At 36.6% G+C, this 18,162-nt stretch overlaps 2 protein-coding genes across 3 annotated transcripts in view; one reads left to right on the forward strand and one right to left on the reverse strand.

Moving 5' to 3' along the window:
- Positions 1 to 12,155, forward strand: part of LOC107099766 (disintegrin and metalloproteinase domain-containing protein 11-like) — a 41,430-nt gene extending 29,275 nt beyond the window's left edge. The window contains exons 14-27 of one of the 2 annotated variants that reach the window (XM_015398027.1): positions 427 to 475; positions 1,106 to 1,205; positions 1,649 to 1,720; positions 3,668 to 3,760; positions 3,939 to 4,019; positions 4,110 to 4,160; positions 4,247 to 4,310; positions 4,673 to 4,778; positions 4,862 to 4,981; positions 5,061 to 5,229; positions 5,983 to 6,094; positions 6,555 to 6,645; positions 8,718 to 8,735; positions 9,720 to 12,155. In XM_015398027.1, coding sequence (XP_015253513.1) covers positions 427 to 475; positions 1,106 to 1,205; positions 1,649 to 1,720; positions 3,668 to 3,760; positions 3,939 to 4,019; positions 4,110 to 4,160; positions 4,247 to 4,310; positions 4,673 to 4,778; positions 4,862 to 4,981; positions 5,061 to 5,229; positions 5,983 to 6,094; positions 6,555 to 6,645; positions 8,718 to 8,735; positions 9,720 to 9,735 — 1,142 coding nt within the window. In that variant the 3' untranslated portion in view covers positions 9,736 to 12,155. The remainder of the gene's footprint in view (positions 1 to 426; positions 476 to 1,105; positions 1,206 to 1,648; positions 1,721 to 3,667; positions 3,761 to 3,938; positions 4,020 to 4,109; positions 4,161 to 4,246; positions 4,311 to 4,672; positions 4,779 to 4,861; positions 4,982 to 5,060; positions 5,230 to 5,982; positions 6,095 to 6,554; positions 6,646 to 8,717; positions 8,736 to 9,719) is intronic. The other variant, XM_015398026.1, reaches the window with a different exon arrangement.
- A 2,166-nt stretch (positions 12,156 to 14,321) lies between these two features.
- LOC107099765 (synaptonemal complex protein SC65-like) overlaps positions 14,322 to 18,162 on the reverse strand; it is a 5,526-nt gene continuing 1,685 nt past the window's right edge. The window contains exons 2-7 of the mRNA XM_015398025.1: positions 17,729 to 17,878; positions 17,295 to 17,466; positions 15,692 to 15,820; positions 15,456 to 15,601; positions 15,013 to 15,096; positions 14,322 to 14,907 (exon numbers count right to left, since the gene is read on the reverse strand). Of these exons, the coding sequence (XP_015253511.1) occupies positions 14,761 to 14,907; positions 15,013 to 15,096; positions 15,456 to 15,601; positions 15,692 to 15,820; positions 17,295 to 17,466; positions 17,729 to 17,878 (828 nt within the window). The 3' untranslated portion in view covers positions 14,322 to 14,760. The remainder of the gene's footprint in view (positions 14,908 to 15,012; positions 15,097 to 15,455; positions 15,602 to 15,691; positions 15,821 to 17,294; positions 17,467 to 17,728; positions 17,879 to 18,162) is intronic.

Below are 18,162 nucleotides of genomic sequence, written 5' to 3' on the forward strand. Positions count from 1 at the left end.
AGAGTAACCAGGGAAATACAATAGGGCTAGAAAGACTAATATAACATAAAAGGGAAAAGAAACTAATGAGTAAGAAACACAGACTGACCAAAGTCAAAGCAAAACTGAAAACCTGAACAGAACCAAAATGTCCAGAGAAGCAGCTATGATAAAAGTAGGCTTAATTATATATTATTAACTTTGGTTTTAACTTGACCAGTTAGAACATTTGCAATATGGGTTTTTCGTTAAAAACCTGCTCTTTTAAGTGGAATTTGAGTCTCAAAGATGCATTCTTCTTGATGTAACATGATTTTAATCAGAAATGCCATAAAACTCCTTATATAGGATTGGTTAGAGACATTTTACTTTTACTGCTCCACTAGGTTAAGCTTTAGCTTTGTATTATGATGTCTTTTTAATCACAGCAATGTTTTGTTTGTCCAGGAGGCTGCAGGTGTCCAGATTGGTCGGGCTGCATCATGGAGGATACAGGGTATGACAGATTTGGGAGAATATAATAAACAATTTAACATGTAGATGTGTAAGAAACATTTACATTATGTCTTGCAAACATGTTCACGCCTCATTTTGTCATGCTATAAACACAAGCTTTACCTGATAGGCTAAATCAAAATAGAGTGGAACTGATTTGGAAAGAAGTTGTGATCTTCTTTGTGTTGGTTTTACAAACAAAGCATGATTGTGCTTCAGTCTTAACAGTTTTATTACAGTTCTGTCGAATTGTTTGGCTTACGTTTAGCACCCTGGTCTTAAATGTTCCCCAACCTATAATACCAGTTTTTCTTCTACGATTGTTTCTGACTGAAAGCTGAAATTGAAACTGCAAGCTTCCCTTTCCCAAGCATATAGGAAAAACCTCCCCACAGCATTCTGCTGTCACCTCCATGTTTCACAGTAGAAATTGATGCTATACTCTATTTTGTGTTGATCAATCAAGTAAAATAACTTTTAATTCAATAAAATTTGTAATTGTCACACCATAAAACGTTCCTAACGAAAAAGGTATGAATACTTAAGCAAGACTGAATTTTTTGTTCGATGCTTTACTTATGAATATTACCCAACAAAAGTTAACTGCCGTTATTATATCTACTTCCATCAGCTATTACCTGCCGAGGAAGTTCTCCCGCTGCAGTATAGATCAGTACCTACGCTTCCTCCAGCAAGGAGGGGGGAGCTGCCTGTTTAACAAGCCGACAAAGGTGAGAGGCAGCTGGCTTTTTTAGTTCTGCTTATGTGAATTAATCTGTGGATTATTTTTTTCATTAACTGATTAATAATCTGATAGCAAAAGGTTCCTTAAAGAAGATTTTTAAAGAATTAAATCAAGTGAAACAAACATTTTCCATGTGAGAATTTCTGGATAGAGCATATTGACAGACATAAACGTTTTTTTTTTTTTTTATCTTAATTCAAAAATTTTATATATTTTTTGAAAAATGTTTATAGAATTACTGCTCTAAGTGGGTTGCTCTGTCAGCTAAAGCCATGTTTTAGAGTCTCTATTATCCAGTTAAGGATTAACGATTACTAAAATAGTTGATGATTATTTCAATAATCGATTAATTATGATTAATCTGATTATTAGTTTCAGCCCTATCAGCTATCAATGTGGTGCAGTTTACTCATCTGTTATCTTTTGTAGCTTTTAGACCCGCCAGAGTGTGGCAATGGATATGTGGAGCTGGGAGAGCAATGTGACTGTGGATCACTGGTGGTAAGTATACTTTCATATCAAGTATAATTATATTTTTAATACTGCACCCTTATTGGTACCTCTGATAATAATGTGTCTTAAACTGCCTGAAAATTAAATGATCCTTTATTCTAGAAGCATAATTTCATGCTGAAAGAGAAGAAATGAAGAAAATAAATCTTTCTTTTTACAAACCCCTTGATGCCATACTTCTTTGCCCCTTGTAATTATTATTAAACAGATGCAGGCAAAATGTTTTGTAGTTTATACTACAGAATATTCACATGTGTGGCATCTTGGGGGGTTTCAGTAATAACAGATGGAAGTCAGCTATTCTCATAGAGTGTTTTTGCAAGAATACTAGAAAAAAAACCTTCTGCTGTCCTACTATCTCAAACATAAACATGGGAGTTTGCTAAACTCTTCTGGGATTTTAACTCCAATGGTCAGCTGTGGTGACATTAAAATGCAGATTGACTTTTTTAAACAGCAAACACTCCAGCTGGGTCTGATGTCAAATAAGGGATTAATATGTATGAAAAACACCTTAAGTTCAGTGGAAGACCTGTGATGCTCTGAGTCTTTTGTTCTTCCACACAGTCCAGGGATCTACAAGGATTTCAATTCAGATTTGTTTTGCGTGTTCATGTAGATTTCTACTTAAATATAAAACCTGCTTGCGAAAAAAGAATGTCACACAGCAGCACGCTGTTAATGAAGTTAATAACAGCCGGGATCTCTGTTGTTGAACAATGGGAGACAACGATCTTATGATCACATCACATCAGAGCAGAACTATTTATAATGTGTTTCTTTGGAGCAGCGTCTGCTGTGTTGTACAGGAATCTATGAAGGAATAGTGAGAGCCTTGATGATAACGTGAGAGTCGGATGGATTATAACTTAACCGCTCAGACCGCAGACGCTTTATAACTATCAGATTTGATTTAGTAAAACATACAGAACTGGCATGATTAGGATTTTTTTTTTTAAGTGAAAAAAATCTGAATTTGGTCTTTTTACTTGCAGAAGGACTGTAGCTACTCTGAACTCTTTATCATATCAGAAAATGCATTTAAAACTCTTCTGGCCTCAACCAGGAAACTGAAAATATTTAAGCTTTTGATCATACAATAAATTATGGTTCAATAATCTATTGTGTGGCAAAACCAACCGTCCCAATAGCGTCTCAGACTGCAGACCTAAATGCTGCTAAAAACTAATGAAATAGGGAGAAGATGAGAACAGAGCCATGACCCTGACTGAGACACTCACCTGTTGGCAAAGGTTGTATGTTGGTTGCTGTATGGTTGCTGTTTACACCCCTTGCACACCTCCTTGTGGTCGGGTTAGGAACTTACCTTCTCTGCAGCACAGGTTGATATTATAGGGAACAACTGGCTTGGTGAGGTCCTTGTTATTCCAAGACAACAAACTCATTTTTATTTTGTTCTCCTTTACAGGTAGGCTGCAAAGCTTTCGATTTTTAGCTATTTTTTACTTACATATAGTAGAAAATTTGTTAAATTAATCTGTATGAGCATCTACGGAGCAAGCTGACACGAAAAATATGTATTTTTAGGCTTTTCACACCAGGAGTGCCAATAAACATGCTGCAATTATATAAAAAAACTGGTTGGAAAGCTAAAGTAATTTTTTTTAACATTTAGCACATAACTTGGTAATAACCCACAATTTAGTCTGCTGAGAAGCCTGAATGATGCAAACTAGGATTTTATTAACATTGTCAGCTATTTTTATTTAAGTAGCTTTTTATACAGTGCCACTGCAGGATCTTAAAAAAATAAAAAGCTAAATTAATGCAATTTCCATAATCTCAGTTAAAGAAAAAGATAAGCAGGATTTCAAACTAAAAATCTTTTGTCCCTTTGAAACATGACGCTTGGAGCTCTACCTGCTCTGTCTCTTTACACCTGGAATAAATGACTATGCTCTCTCTGGCCTTTAGGACTGTACTCAAAGTGGAGCCAACTGTTGTAAGAAGTGCACTTTGACCCACAACGCCATGTGCAGCAATGGGCTCTGTTGCAGGGACTGCAAGGTGAGCCCTACCGACTTATTAAACATTTCCACTTCTGAGATGTTCTGCAGATGCCCAGGAAATGACGTGAAACTTTTCTGAATATGATAAATATTGCAACTGTTATTATATTCAGACTAATATTGCAATATTGCAAGTTCTGGTGAGGATTGTGATTTACTTTTTATCTGTCCTCCAGTATGAGCTCAGAGGAGTGACGTGCCGTGGTGCTGTGAATGACTGCGACATTCCTGAGACCTGCACAGGAGACTCCAGCCAGGTGAAGAAGAACATCTACCAGGCTTCTTAGGACGATATCCAGAAATGCATGTTTAGTTCAAGGCATATCTGATGGAGCTGTCTCTTTCAGTGTCCTCACAATGTCCACAAGCTGGACGGGTACACATGTGAAGCGGGCCAGGTGAAATAACATGTTTATATTTATCTTTGTGCCGTCATCGAAGTGCTTTATCTCTCTTTTAATGTTGTGTCCAATCTTCCCATCAGGGTCGGTGTTATGGTGGCCGCTGTAAGACCAGAGATGGCCAGTGCAGAAGTCTGTGGGGCTTCAGTAAGTTTTTGAAGCCACACTGCCTCCTAATGGTACTTTGGGGAACTTCAAATCTCCTTGAGAGAATTTTTTGAAAATAAAAACATTCATAACCCTTGAATCTCTTGACATTTTGCCATATTACAATGCTGTGGCGTGTGTTTAAACACTCCACAGTGTTATATGTACTGAGACTAAATTACACAGCTAATCTCACTGGGTTTAAATATCATGGCAAATGGGCTGGATGAAATTCCTACTTTGTTGGACTGTCACCTTAGATCTTAATAAAATACTTTAAGGTTGGTTTCTCTAAAGTGAGAAAGCCTGACTTTTATAAGGAGCTGGATAATTTGTTTTTGATGACTTTAATCTTTCCTCAGACTCAGCTGACAGATTTTGTTATGAAAAGCTTAATTCGGAGGGAACAGAGAAAGGGAACTGTGGACCGAACCCCGGAGGGCAGGGATGGCTGCCGTGCAACAAACAGTAAGATCATCCTTACAAAACCTTCAGCATCATTTTTTTTGTTTTTTTTATAAATCTCAGTGCTGTCTACTCCTGTCACGCAGAGATGTTCTGTGTGGGCTGCTGCTTTGCACCAATCTAACAGAAAGGCCCAGATTTGGTGAACTGCAGGGAAAGCTCACCAGTTTGACAATCCATCACCAAAGCAGATACCTGGACTGCAGGTGAGCCAGGAAAGGAAACGTTTCAAGGTCAAAAAGGATGCTTAATTTGGTCGATTTACTGAGACTGTTTGAGTTCCAGTGGGGGTCATGCAGTGCTGGATGATGGTCTGGATCTAGGCTACGTGGAGGACGGGACGCCGTGTGGGCCAAACATGATGTGTTTGGAGCGCCGATGCCTTCCTGTCCCCACCTTCAACCTCAGCTCCTGCCCAGGCTCCCCAACCTCACACATCTGCTCCAACCATGGGGTGAGTCCACTCTCCTAATCCCCAGAACAAAAACCCTGCCCCGCTCGACTTTTCATGGCTAAATCTAATCATCACAGAGATTAACTACCATGGAACTTCAGTCCGAATTCCCAAAAAGCTCCTCTGGTTATGATTGTTCCTAGGTCACCAGTTAGACTTTACCAAAACCAACCAAAGCACACAACTTGTCTGTTGTCTGGCAGTGACGGTTCTGACCACATTCTCTAGAAGGGGGGGGGGGTCACATGTTTTCATGGGGGCAAAGAAGTGTAGGGAAATTTCCACTTCATTTAGTTCATTTAAAGTTTTTTGTTATACTTGGAAATTTGTATTTTTGATTTAAAAAATGTAGTTTCATTTCCCTTGAATAAAAAAAAGCAACAAAAAATATTAAAAAATAGTTGCTAAATAAGTTATTCACTGGAATGTTGTTTCTTTGGTCAATATACATTAAAATTCAGGAATATTACAGAAATTATAATTGAAGTAAAATGGATAAGGCATAGTCTTTTTCCACATGGTTAAAAATAACATTTAACAGATCAAAACTGTGATTCTGTCTCTATACAACTGATTCTATCACCATAATTTTTAAGTAAAAAAAAAAATTGTTCAGAAAAAAATCCAAGGGACCTAAATAGTCATCATCTACCTATGATCATTAGATTTTTTTTTTTTTTTTTTTTTTGTATTATGTTTTAAGTAGAGGATTGAAGCTGAGAAACCTGCTGATTTCCTCCTGTTTCCTTTTAGACCTGCAGTAATGAGGTGAAGTGTATCTGTGATCCTGAATACACCGGAAAGGACTGCAGCGTGTTCGACCCGAGCCCCTCTCCAACCCCAGCAGAGGACCTAGAAAAAAGAGGTAACCACACAGATCCTCCTACAGGATATTAGCAAACCTCTGCCAAGGCAAGTCCACTGTTTATTTTAGAAGTTCATAGTTTGACTCAAATTGTAAAGCAAAACAAGACAGTTTAGTGTGAAAAGGATTGAATAAATTAAAAACCAAAAGCTGTGCTTGATTACTGTAGTTCAAGCAGTTAGTGGAGAGGGTGTGACATTCCCTGACAAACAGAGTTCCCACAGTGCCTACTGTATGAAGCAGGTCCTGGAAAAAATAAATTGCCGAATCTTAATTTCAGCTCCTTTCACTATCGGCTGCAGGGCCCTTTTAATGGTCATAATGTAGCTGGACCAACAAAGTGAGATTTAGTTAAACACATCTAAAAAGAGAACAATTAAAGTGTTTTTCTTTTTAGGTTATAAAACTTATAATTCTCAGTCTATTTTCTGAGTCTCACCGGTTGAATTCGCTCCCACAGGGCCCAGTGGAACCAATATCATAATAGGTTCAGTTGCCGGTGCAATTCTGATAGCTGCAATAATCCTGGGGGGAACTGGCTGGGGATTCAAGTAAGAGCTCTGGCATGCCTCTGTGCATGTCTCTGCCCCTCCATGTGTGTTGTGCTCCTTCAAGCATGCTGCTGCCTGACACGCCTTCTATCTACTGTCTGCTCCAACCTGACTGAGACCATTAGGGCTTTTAAAAGCGGCTGCATCCTCAGTATGAGTTTGTAAATCTACATGTTTGTTCAGTTACATGACTTATTAATCTTTTTTATTATTATTGTATGAATAATATTTAGAGGCTCGTTAGGCTTTGCATGGCTGATGACAAACACTACATTACATTGTACATTACAATGTCACCAAGTGACTATCAATGCATTAAATGCATGGAGGAAATTGGTACCAAAATTTTCCTCGACTGATTCAAAACAAAATGGAAGTAATCATATTTTAGACCAAAGGAAGAGTATTCAAAAGTTAACACACAGCTTCAGTTAATTAACCACTAACCAAAGTAGTAATGGATGCAGACCTGAAACTTCAAAAACACATAAAGGCAGTAACAAAGTCTTCTATCAGATAAAGAACGTCTCCAGGATTAAGAGACAAATGTCTCAACAGGACCTTCAAAAACCTAGTCATGCGTTCTTCTTTAGTGGGCTTGATTTAGGTTTGCCTAAAAGTAAATCAAACAGCTGCAGTTGACTCAGAATATTGCAGCCTCACTAGGAGGATGTATAGCACATCTTCCCAGCTATCTCTGATCATTTAAAATCCTTCAGTTAATCACCGAAATACTATAATCTACTCTATATACCAACAATTAGAACCAAGCAGCTTTTAGTTCATATGCTCCACTAATCTGGAATAAACTCCTAGACAACTGTTAAACTTAAGTTGAGTTTAACATTGTAATTTTTATGGTGGTCTTTGACCTAAACATTAAATTTGTAGTCCCAACTTTCTTCCTTTTTATTTATTTTTTTATTATCTAGCAATGCACCTTTACCTGTGTTTCCATGTCCCTAATATGCAAAGCACTTTGAATTGTCTTGCTACTGAAATGTGATATATAGATAAACCGGCCTTGCCTTGTAGGAATAAATGTGGTGCAAAGTATTTTTGTTAACAGATTTCTTAACGTGGAAATTGTTTTCCTTTTGAATGTTTCTTTATTAATAATAGATTAAGGAAAAAAAGGGCAATATCTTTGGATTTCAGAATTTATCTTTTCGTTTTCAAATAACTAAAGTTTGACCAGCTTTTTTTTTTTTCTAAAATAGCTAATAGCTATTACCTGCTGTATATCCAATGATATGTTAAATTTTTTATTAATTTTTGTGCCTTAAGGGTCTGACTTTTCCAGCCGTCATTCCCACAATCCTCTGTTTCCCAAGTTTTTTTTATCCTACTGAATCAGGAATTAGGATGAGACGATGGTCTGTTTGATGCTCAGAAAAATTTTTATGATGATTATTTTAATCATTTGAGTTTACCTAGGAAGAAAATAGTTCCAGGATCAGCTATTTTAAAATATGGTGCTGCTAAAGATGGTATTTGTGGCATGAACACAGTTTTTAATGTTTTTTTATTTATAGAAGTTTAGATATCTTTATTTAAGGAAATGTGCTTTGCAAAAAAAAAAAAAAGTTTTTCAACCTGAAATCTTAACAAAAATCTATGCACCACGTTCCACCTTGGAGAGCTGCTGCTCCTATTCTAAAGCAGGACCATTAGATGTGTGAGTCTGTAGTAAACGAACTTCTAACAACAAATCAGCAGGATTTAGTTGGATTTAGAACCATGTTTACATGGTCTTTGTTTCTTCTGTTGGTTTTCTTTCTGCTTTGTTTACAATCTGCTTCTTGTTATCCTCTCAGCAGCTTTGCATTGGCATGTCTGCACTATCATTTATAATCTTCCATCATCATCTCAGAAATGCTCTGATAAACACACCCATGCTGGCAGAGTTTAGTCTGCGATGCTGAATGACAGGACCTGCTTCCCACTCCTCTTTCTGCTCTTGAAACTTTTAAACCAGCAGATTTTTTTCTAGTGTGGTTCATGCGTAAGTTGATGATCTCACTGGAGTTTGTTTTCTGCTTTGTCTCCTCCCTTCATCTCTATCGATCCAGGAACATCAGGAAAGGACGGTACGAATCAGGCATTTAATCCTAATCCCAGTCCTAGAGCATCGCTGGCCTTACTTTCCTGTTCAGTATTAGTTTAATTCTTTATTATCATTTACAAAATATCCTTATCTCTAAAGAGACTTGTGGTTTATCTTCCTTTGCACCACTTTTTCCATTAATGAAACACTTTGTCTATATTGTCTTCTATTTATATATAATAAAGCTATTACGGTTTGGATCCAGCAGCTAAAAAAAAGCTAAGAAATAATTCATTTGTTCAATGTTTAATTTATTTTTAGTCAGAAACTTGTTTTTAAGTCATAGTTTAATCCTCTGCTTTGTCTGTGACATTATTTTGTGGTTGTTTTTTTTTATGCTTTACTTCTGCTGTGTTTATATAAAATGTCCTGGATTTTCCCCCCTCAAGTCCATCATATGCTTTTTAAACCCCACTCTTTATTTTGTTCTCTCCCTTGTGTATAAATTGCTTCAAAAAGTTTTGATTTAAGGTTTCCACATGCTGAAGTTCTTTTTATACATACATAAAAATCAACTTTTAGCAACTGTACTAAAAACTTACAAAATTTCTGCCATTTTGATTTGGAAATCGTTTTTGAGTTTTCACAGGCAAAAAATGCTTCAAGCTTCAAAACTGCCTTTGAAAAATGAAAAATATTGTTGTGTTGGGGGAACTAGAGTTAATATTAGATTTAAATTAAATGCAATAGAAAAATGTTGGATTTTTTTGGCAGGTATTTTTTTCATATGCTCATTTTCTAGGATCAAAAGACAAGTGTCTTATTTTTTGGGTTCTATGGGTTTATAGATTGAAACCAAACATGAGGAAAATTATGTTGTCAGGTTAATTTCAAAAGTTCTTATTTTAAACCTGTTCCTCTCACCATAATAAGTATCAGTATCATGGTTTTACACAGTTATCTATATGTTTTAATCTTTTTATCTGCCTTTCTATTCTGTCTCCTCTTTTCCTGCTATCATGTCCAGATCTTCAGGAGTCTGAATTGTGTTTCCTGTCTTCCTTCTATCCTGTCCCCTTTGAGGGAAGAGAACAGAGCCGTCTTCTTCTTCCTCAGCCATCGGGTCTTTTTATTTATTTTTTTTCCTATCTCCTGCTCCGACCGTTGATTCTAACTCCAGCTGAGTTTAGTCTGCCTGGAGAAAAAACATCTGAATGATGGGGAAGTCAGGAGGAAGAAGGATCTTCCCAATGTTCTTGCCGGCAGTCGTTGGATTTGTATGGGAGCTGATTTCTACGTTACAGTTGACCGCATCGCTTCCTGTTTTCTTCTTATTTAACCTCATGGTTCTGGACACAGACTGTAGATCCGACTCTTATGTTTCCCCCCTTTAAGTAATTAAAACAAACCTCTGAGTTCCTGGAGCAGCCTTCTCCTCTCTATGATGGGACTTTACCTGCAATACAGGTGGTTCAAATATCATTTATTGTAATTGAAAGTTGGCATTTTGTCCACTCAGACATGCCGTAGATTAGAACTGTACATTCCACAATAATAGCCATAATTTCTGCTCTTATGCTGCCTTGATATGATATATGTGCTACAGGACCTTTTAAAGGAAGCTTGTTCTTAAAGACATCGGAACAGCCTGACGGAAAATTGCACATGTCTGCACTGAATGTATTCTCCCTGCTGTAAAATATATAATCCATATCCAAACTTATATATTTACATATGTACATATATTCAGACATAGGAAAAGGTTTAGGAGCTTCTTAGTTTGGGGGATTTTTTATTTGTTTATAACTGACAGAGCTCTCGAAGTAGCACTTTCCTTTTACTATATCATTTCTTATGAAAGCTGTAAAAAGGGAGTGATAACATGTTTATTGGAGTAACAGAAAATATGAATTATTACAGAATTAGACCGAGTTAGAATTAGCGTCCTCTTCTAAATATAGCCTCTAGATCCCTCCTGTTAGCCTTTGTGGAGTTTCTAGATCAGAGGTCTTCATTACCCTATCCCCAACCCTCCATATTTAACTTTCTGATTTTTGTAAAAGAAATTATCTCAGTGGTCGACCTCCATCTTTGTGTCGCTATTAGTCACAGCCAAAGCCCAAGTAATTATCTGTTACAAACATTTAAATCAGTAAATTTGCAAATGTCCACATCTTTGCACACTTTTTTCAACTTTAGTGCACTTCTTACATCAAAATCAAATATTTACATACCCCCTTTAATCTCAGCCTACTGTCAGAAAAACAAGCCACTAGTGTCCGTACTCAAAAAAATAAAAATAAATAAAAAGGATTTGCTAATAATCTTTATTTGGTAACTATCCCAGTACTCGGATGTTCCTCAGAATGGTAAATATGCTGCTGTTTCTTTTTACATTAAAGTACAGGGAATTATTGTGAAGGCTTCGCAAACTTTTTCTTATGACGTTACATATGCATACAGAAATGCTAAACATGGGTGCTGTTGTAAATAGCTTAGAGTCTAAATTAGACAGCAGTGACTTACTGCCACTGTGAACGGAAGCACAAGTCTTTTACAGAGACTCTTCTTCCTGCCTCCAATAGAGGAAATAGTCAGAAAGGGTCTAAATACAACAGTTGGCGACTGTCATGTTACATATATGCCTCAGAGAGATTTAAACACAACGCCAGGGTGTGTAATTGACACATCAGGTCAGGAATCTCCTGCTGGGACTTGGAAACTCCTGTATACAGTTTTTACATTTTGTCCTGTTGAAACCGCAAACCTGATTTTATGCGAAAGATCAACACAAAGTGATCGTTTGATGCTGAAGTGGGGTTTTGGGTTACATCTCTTCCAACTTTGAATTTGGTTCACTTTTCTTTGGCAAAGTTTCATTTCAATCAGGTTCTGTCACCTGCCTTGACTCATGTAAACTTAAGCGTCCTCTCATTCTTAATCTACAGAGCTCAATACGTCATTGGTTCCCCTGTGCAGCTATGGAAGCTTAACCCTTCAGGAAACGCTGTCATATGGTCTAGGAGAGGGTTTATGGGAAGTTTCGGACATTTTTTTGGAGGTCACACCCTGATGTTGGATGAGAAGGCCTGGCTCTCAGCCTCCGCTCTAATTCATCCCAAAGGTGTTTTGTTGGGTTATCGTCAGGAATCCATGCAGCCCAGTCAGGCTAATACCAAATTTTTTACACACATTAATTTAATGACCTTGCTGCACATGCATTTTTCCTATTGGAAGAGGAAGTGATCATGTTCAAACAACTCCCACAAAATTCAATGATGCAGAAGCACGATTACTAAATCACTGCAAAAACTATCTAGAAATAAGTGCAAGTTGCTTAAAATAAGTGCATTTACCCTTAAATTTAAGTAGGTAAATAAGACAATCTTCTAACGGAATGAGTCGTTTTACTCTTGGATAAGATCATTAGATTGTACACTTTTTTGCACTTGAAATAATGAAATGCAATATCTTTTTTATATCTTTTTTTATTTTATCTTTTTTACTTCTGTCCACCTCGTGTCTATACATGGCAATCACTTCCACTTGAAGATACCACTGACAGTTGACAAACATGACTAGATTTCCATCACAGTACCTCTTTGGAATTCACCAAGCTAAAAATTACTAGACCTTTGCCAAAGGTTTGTAGAAAGAGTGCATGCCATGGAAATATTTTTAACAACTAAATTATATTATTTAAATTGTTAAAGAATACTTTTGGCAATATAATTTAAGTCTTCCCACAGATCCTCAATTGGAACTTTTATTAGGCTTCTCTACCGCATGAATATGTCTAAATCTAAACGGTATCCATCAATCCACTGATAGGTTATACCTGCAGGGTCACTTTTTAAAATGTAAAAATAATATTAGAAAACTGTGCCACTTCCCAATTACTTCACTTTATGTTGATCTGATATATAAACTGATAAAATGCATTGAAGTTTGTGGTTTAAATCTGACCAAATGTAAACAACTTGTGCAAGGCACAGTAAATTTATGCAGCTGTGCAACCAAACTGCGAAAAGCATATAAAATATAAAGTTAAGTGATACAAAAGTTTCACATAAGCAATACATTTAGTTTAGATCATAATATCTAAACTGTTACTATGTAGAAAACCAGTAAAATTAGTTAAGCTGTTTTTCTGTGACATCACTTCCTTCTGAGCTGTGGAGTGTGTCACATCTGGCTCCTCCGGTTATCCCTCATCAGGTGTTGCCTTCTAACAGGTTTCAGCAGGGCAGCAGCGTAGATCCCAAGAAGAACGATCAAACTACACTGCCAGCATCCTACAGTGGCATTAAAGGAGTATCTTCTGATTTAAAGGCAGGATGATGACTGAGGAAAAGATGAGGTTATGATTTGTTTCCTGAGTATGGATGTGGATGTTGGCATCATTTACTCCTGACTTTCGATGCAAACACATAATTAACTATATTAAAGAATACCTGAATACCTGATTTTGATGGTGTATTTGGTGTTTGTCTAACCGGAAAATGTCTCATTACTCTTATATTTTACTAATTAGATATCCTATAAAACAAAACACATTTCACTAGTTTTAGCTGAGCAACTATTGGTGGCTTTGTTTTAATGAGGATTATCTGAGTTTAAAGTCTTGGACAACTTCGACATGATACTGTTTTGAAAAAGGATGCATTTGTTTTACTAATGGAAGAAAAAAAATGTAGAGAGATTAAAATCTTCATCAAAATGGGAAATGTATTATTTTATCCTTTCAGTTAGTTAGAATAATGTAATAAATTCCTTTATAGGAAAACATTTAAATACAGAAAGATGAATCAAAGAGCGGAATAGCACAAACTGAAATGCCTTATTTACAGAAACCATTTTTTTTAAGAACCACAATACTGTCCTCATTTAGCAAAAAGTAGGGAATTTGGGTCATAACAACAACAACAACAAAAAAAGTGGCTCTCAAAGTATTTCCATTTTGAACTGACTGGTTAATTTGTTTTAAATAAAATTTTATTGATTAAATTCATTCACAATTTCAAATTATATTAAAGCTTTATTTGTGACGTTACATCATTCCATAAAAACAGATAGGGAAAGAATATTTAAAAATAACCCTCTGATAACCTTGTTGCAATAATGTTGGTAAAAATTTTGTTTAAGGGACGTTTTCTGGCCTTTATGTCTCCTTTGAGTTGATTAAAGTTGATTTTCTCATGACAGTATTTACTTACTGTAACATTGTAGATGTTTTCCAATCAATAAGTTCATTTATATAGCAGGTGTGAATTAATAAAAGACTGAATCCTCAGGTTAAACCAAACTATATTTAAAGACCTATTACCTTTTTTTTTATTTTACTTTTTGGTTCTTCCTGACAAAAAAAAACAACAATATTCTTACTAAAGTCGCTTTGGTTTAAGCATCCATACTTTGTCATAATTTTCTGCTGTCTTTTACTTTGTGGTTGGGGAAAAAAATACTAAGTAATTTTTGTTTCAAATTATATTTAAAATATATTGCATTTTCTTCAAAGCTCTTCTTGCATTAATTTCTAACCTAATTTTTCCTCCAAACATGTCTTTAATATGCAGAAAACTAGAAGAACCCATTTCAGTCTGGATCTACAGACAAAGAAGCAACAGCAGGTCACAAAATCTGATATTTTTTTTCCCTTTTTATTGTTGAAGCTCTAAAAATACAAAATGTGAAATACATTAAAAGACCACATTATAATGCTTTAACTAAGCACTTATTTTCCTATTTCTAAATCATATTAATCAATATTTTTTTTAGGTGTTCTACTTTCTCTTTTGTCCTCTTTTCTGTTCAAAATGTCGTCCATCTTCCAAGGGCTGGAGATAAAATTATTTATAGAACTTAAAATGAAAAGACATCAGCAAACGAGTACAATAATGTCTATGTAATTGGAAGCAAAGCAAAAATAAACTCCTTTCTGCTTAAATTGTGTGTTGCTGAAGTACACGTATTAGGTAGTATCTAATAAAATAATATATTCTGAAATTCCCTTTAAGAAGAATAAAAGATCATAATAAGAGGAAATACTGCGACCACTCCTCACTTCTTCAGTTTTCAGCCTCTCCTGCATCTCCTTTTCCTTTTATCTGCGTCCAGCTTGCAAAGATGGACTCCTCATAGTCTCCCACGCCTTCAAACTCTGCATCAGGAGATTCAGAGGAAATATCTGCATTTTCTTCTGGTTCACAGAAATCCTTGGAGAAATAACAAGAAGCACATATAGTTAAATGGACGACTGAAGCACACGGTGAGATTAGAGTTTTGGAAATGTTTTAATAAACAATTTTTTTATGGTTTACCTCATCATTCGTCTCCAAGTACTTCCCTATAAATGTCAACATCTGTTTTTGAGTGATGGTCTTGTTGTAATATCTGACAGCCTCCTGTTAAAATACAGATTATATTTACATGACTCACTGCCGTCCCTGTAGCTAGCCTTGGAAAAATAGAAATTTATCATTAATAATCTGATATAAAAGTTTAGGGAGAAATATTAAGAGTCTAAATAACTTTTAAACATTTTATTTCCCTTCAAAGGGATATTTTGTTTCTTAAACTTATTTAAGTGTTTTTTTTCCAAATTAAAAAATCCAGCTACTTTATTTATTCATATTATATTGAATTAATTGTTTTAAATATAAGTGGAATGGAGAAGTTAGAATTGTTTTACTTATGATTTTCTGTGTTATCATATTTTCTGAACTGTTTCTGTGTTTGTTATTTTAGAGGAAGTTCCTCTTACTGTTCTTGGTGTGAAGTGATGCGACTGTAGACCCCATTGTTGACTGTAGGCCTTATAATACAGCAGGTTGTCCTTCATTACTGGATCTTCTGGCTGGAACAGGAAGTAGCTATATGCACATGGCACGGCTCTACGGCCGTCATTCACTGTGCAGAGAATAACAGAGATAGGGTTCATACTACAGAACATGAATCTGAGGTAGAAAAGCTTATTTGCTCAACCTGTGCTGAACTTACATTTGTAATAAGCATACTGGAGGTAGTGGTAAATAGTGGACACAAAGTTCTCTACATAGTAACCACCAACGTTGGGCATCAGATTTTCCTCACACTTTATCTGGCACTTCAACGAGTCGATGTAAACTTCTTTAAAGGGAAAAAGTAAAATACAATATTTACAGAATTTACAGAAATAACTGATCTTATCAGGCAAAGACAGCTTTAGGTAGGTTAGTTCTTGTTTTCTTTTACTTTGTTTTATATTTATATCCTTGTAAACATAGTTTACTGTTAATTTGAACATTAATAGTAAGATTACTGACTTTGCATCTGATTGCAAAACTGACCAAAATTTTGGGTTCTGTTCAAAGATAGAAACTTTCTCACCCTGGGTTACACTGACTACTTTCTGTGTATTCCTTTTAATCTCTCACATGTTATCCTGTGAAGCAATTCACACTGGATGCATAAAGGGTCCATTAATGCAGATGGACAGCCCCATTCTATCCTATTTAGAAATGTACCAGATCGGTTTTATTCTTCACGTCTGTCTGGTTCATCTGGTCTATATAAAATACACCTGGCAGGGGTTGACTATATGCAAGGAAAATAACTCATGATACCCTGTGTGAACCCAGGGTGAAAAGACACTTTATTTTATTGATATTTGGAGCCTGGGCAGAAGTTCAACTGAACAAACTCATTGTTTTTCATACATCCACCTGTGACACAGCCAATCAGCTTTGAACCACACCTCCACGAAAGCCAATCGGCATTCAAAGTTCATCTTAAAAGGCCTCCTATACGCAACGGTCTGCCCTGTGCGCAGACGGCAGATGCGCTGTGACTTCATTCAGATTACACCAATTCAACCCACCTCCAGCCCCTCCTCCACAATCGTAGCTAAAGTTTCATCAGAGTGTCATTCCTCCCGGACTGTTACTGCTTTCCCTGTCTCACCTTAACCGGTCCGGCAGAAGACCGCCATGTTGAGCCTGGTTCTGCCAGAGGTTTCTTCCCAACGGGGAGTTTTTCCTCTCCACTGTCGCTTCATGCTTGCTCATCATGGACAGGTTCTCAAACCTGTGTTATCCACTCTGGACTTCCATCTTCCAGGTCCCTGAGTGAAGCTCTAGTATCAGCTCACGCAGTCCACTGGATCTCCCCATAAAGCTCAGCATACCGTCTCGCCAACCAGCAGTCTACAGACTGACCAACTTCATCTATCTCCACTCCACCACCAGTTTCAGGCCTGGGTGGAAACAGCCCTATTCTTTACTCCTGTTCATGCATATCTATCAAAATTAAGCACTATGTTTCCTGCCGAGGTCTGAGCGCCAAAGACAAAGTAATTGTGTCAATAAATTACTCCTAATTGTCTTTTCTCTTTTTGTGAGTTTTTAAGATTTAAATAGCAGAATGACAGTGGTCCAAAAAAGGAATCTTGTGTTACACCCATTTTACAGCTTTGAAAGGTTGATCTTCTCTTGTTGTCAGCTTTATCAAACTGTTCTCAGTCAGTAAAAATAAAATAAAAGCCACTTGTTATGAAAAGTTAGCTTGTGATGTTTGTGAAAAGAAACTTATTCACATTAAAAACCATTACATTCTGTATTCTTACCTGTTAATAGTTCGTAGAAGTCCATTTCTGATGAAAAATGATTGATCCCCTCACATTCTGCCTGACAGAGGTCAAACTCCTGCAGGTAGAGCCTCAATGCTTCCTCCAGGCGTTTAACGCTGCTGTTGTAGTTGCCGGAGTCGAGCAGTTTCACAGCACTAACAAAGGAAGGCTAGGGGGAAAAAAAGAAAAAACCTTAAGGGATTAGTTAAAAGAATGTGGGTTATGTTCAAACAAGTCACAAAACTGAGGAGAAAAGAGGGCATATGGGTGACATGTGAGGACCAAAAAAGCTGTAGTTTAGTTATCCATTTAAGAAGAATCTGAAGTATGTCTCTGTGTGAGATATACTTCAGATACATTTTTATTTTTTAATCTTTACCCAAAAAATTACTGTAACATCACTGAGAAGCGCTACTGTCAGACTGTTTCACCTCATAAAGTCGTTCTTCATGGTCGATGAGGAAGCCGCTGAGGTCGTACTCGTTCTTGTACTCCTCCATCAGCTGGAGCATCTCCTGGTCCTCTGGGTTTCTCTGGAGGAAGGTGTGGGCACATGGCACAGCCCTCTGCAGGTCGTTCAGCTGGACACAGATATTAGCTCTGCTGATGTTAAGGCTAGAGACAGAGTCTTTACACAGAGTAAAAATTAAATGGAGACGTATTTAGCTTCCCCTGCCAGCCCGGTCGTTTAAAGAGTTTAAAGCAAAAGAATAAGGAGTGTTGTGATTTTCTGTATACTGTATTCAATGCCAATCCAGGTTGGATACCATATTTATGTTGTGAATGACTGTTATATTCAATTTCCAGCCAGCTGGGAATTTAGATTTTTGATACTTTAAGAAGTCTATTGCCCTACCCGGTAGGG

The sequence above is a fragment of the Cyprinodon variegatus genome, unplaced genomic scaffold (assembly GCF_000732505.1).
Source record: "Cyprinodon variegatus isolate N-32 unplaced genomic scaffold, C_variegatus-1.0 Scaffold904, whole genome shotgun sequence".
NCBI classification, from domain to species: Eukaryota; Metazoa; Chordata; class Actinopteri; order Cyprinodontiformes; family Cyprinodontidae; genus Cyprinodon; species Cyprinodon variegatus.